Source organism: Ambystoma mexicanum, chromosome 12, assembly GCF_040938575.1.
Source record: "Ambystoma mexicanum isolate Mex_15411 chromosome 12, UKY_AmexF1_1, whole genome shotgun sequence".
Taxonomy (NCBI): Eukaryota; Metazoa; Chordata; class Amphibia; order Caudata; family Ambystomatidae; genus Ambystoma; species Ambystoma mexicanum.
The window spans coordinates 548,224,042-548,225,499 of NC_090936.1; the positions used below are offsets into that span (position 1 = coordinate 548,224,042).

At 37.9% G+C, this 1,458-nt stretch overlaps 1 protein-coding gene across 1 annotated transcript; it reads left to right on the forward strand.

Moving 5' to 3' along the window:
* The first annotated feature begins 250 nt into the window (after positions 1–250).
* Positions 251–1,186, forward strand: LOC138514573 (olfactory receptor 5J3-like). The gene has a single exon (XM_069630032.1). It carries the CDS (start codon positions 251–253, stop codon positions 1,184–1,186), a length of 936 nt encoding a protein of 311 aa, XP_069486133.1.
* The last annotated feature ends 272 nt before the right edge of the window (positions 1,187–1,458 follow it).

Here is a 1,458-nt window from a genome sequence, read left to right on the forward strand (position 1 = left end):
GCCAGATTGACACATAATGCCTTTTGTACTCCTTCACAAAACTTGAGGTTGATATTAAGCATAATGAATCACTTAAATGTGTGACAAAGGTCTGTATGATTATAGGCATGCAACCCACATTACAATGGTAAAGGTAGGGATTTAGTTTTCTTATGAAAAAAAAACACATATTTATGCAGCAGAAAAAGAAAAAATCATTAAATAACATTTCCTGTTTTCTATTCTTCTTAAGAAAAACTCATGTTGAACAATGCTGATGAACAACCAGACCTCATTCACAGGGTTTATCCTTTTGGGACTCACAGAAGATGAAAAACTCAAGATTCCACTGTTTGTACTCTTCCTCGTGGTCTATATTATCACTCTCCTGGGAAATATTGGCATAATGGCCTTAATCAGCAAGTCCCCATGTTTGCACTCACCAATGTACTTCTTCCTCAGCATCTTGTCTTGTGTCGACTTATGTTACTCAACGATTATAGTCCCTAATATGTTGATCAACTTTCTTTCAAAATTGCATGTGATTACTTACCTTGAATGTGTTACACAACTGTTTTTCTTTGTTGACTTAGCAGGTACAGAGGGCCTTCTTCTTGGGGTGATGGCCTATGACAGGTATAATGCTATTTGTAATCCTTTGCACTATACAGTCATCATGACCAAGAAAATGTGTGTTTCACTAGTAGCAGCAGCATGTACATTTGGTACAGTCAATTCTTTGATAAACACAGGTTTCATCTTCAGACTAAAGTTCTGCAGTGATAACTTGATCTCCCACTTCTATTGTGACATTCCTCCTCTACTTAAAATTGCCTGCTCGGACACCACTCTCAATGAAGTTGTATTGTTCACCGTGGCAGGTTGCGTGGAAGTTGGATCTCTGCTCACTATCCTCATCTCCTATACATACATAATTCTTGCAATTATCAAAATACAATCCTCAGCTGGGAAGCAAAAAGCTTTCTCCACCTGTGCCTCTCACATTGTCTGTGTTACAATGCTTTATGTTCCTGTTCTCTTCATGTATCTCAGGCCCAGTTCTGTGTATGGCAGGCATCAGGACAAAGTAGCATCATTATTTTACACAGTTATAACTCCTATGTTAAATCCTATCATCTACAGCCTCAGAAACAAGGATGTTAAAAGAGCTCTCAGTATGTTGGCACAGAAAAGGTCCATTGTATGATATGAGATGGACAAATATTTTTGTGGCCTTTGTAGCATATAGAAAGAGAAAGTTAACATTGTTGTTTCCGCTAGGTGAGCCACAGTGATGGAGCCAGGATAAAACCTGAATGTGTATTAGGAGGAATGGCGTTCATCTAATCAAGACACCTGGATTGATGCATACTCCATTAAAACGTGACTGGGATGTTCACTAGATCTGTTATGTTATTTTAGGTTCTGGTATGTGATGTTATGTTATATTATGGTATGTTACTTTGCTTTGGTACTGTA

Excerpts from the sequence above, each read along its gene's own strand:
- LOC138514573 (XM_069630032.1), top strand. The coding sequence starts at position 251 with ATGCTGATGAACAACCAGACCTCATTCACAGGGTTTATCCTTTTGGGA.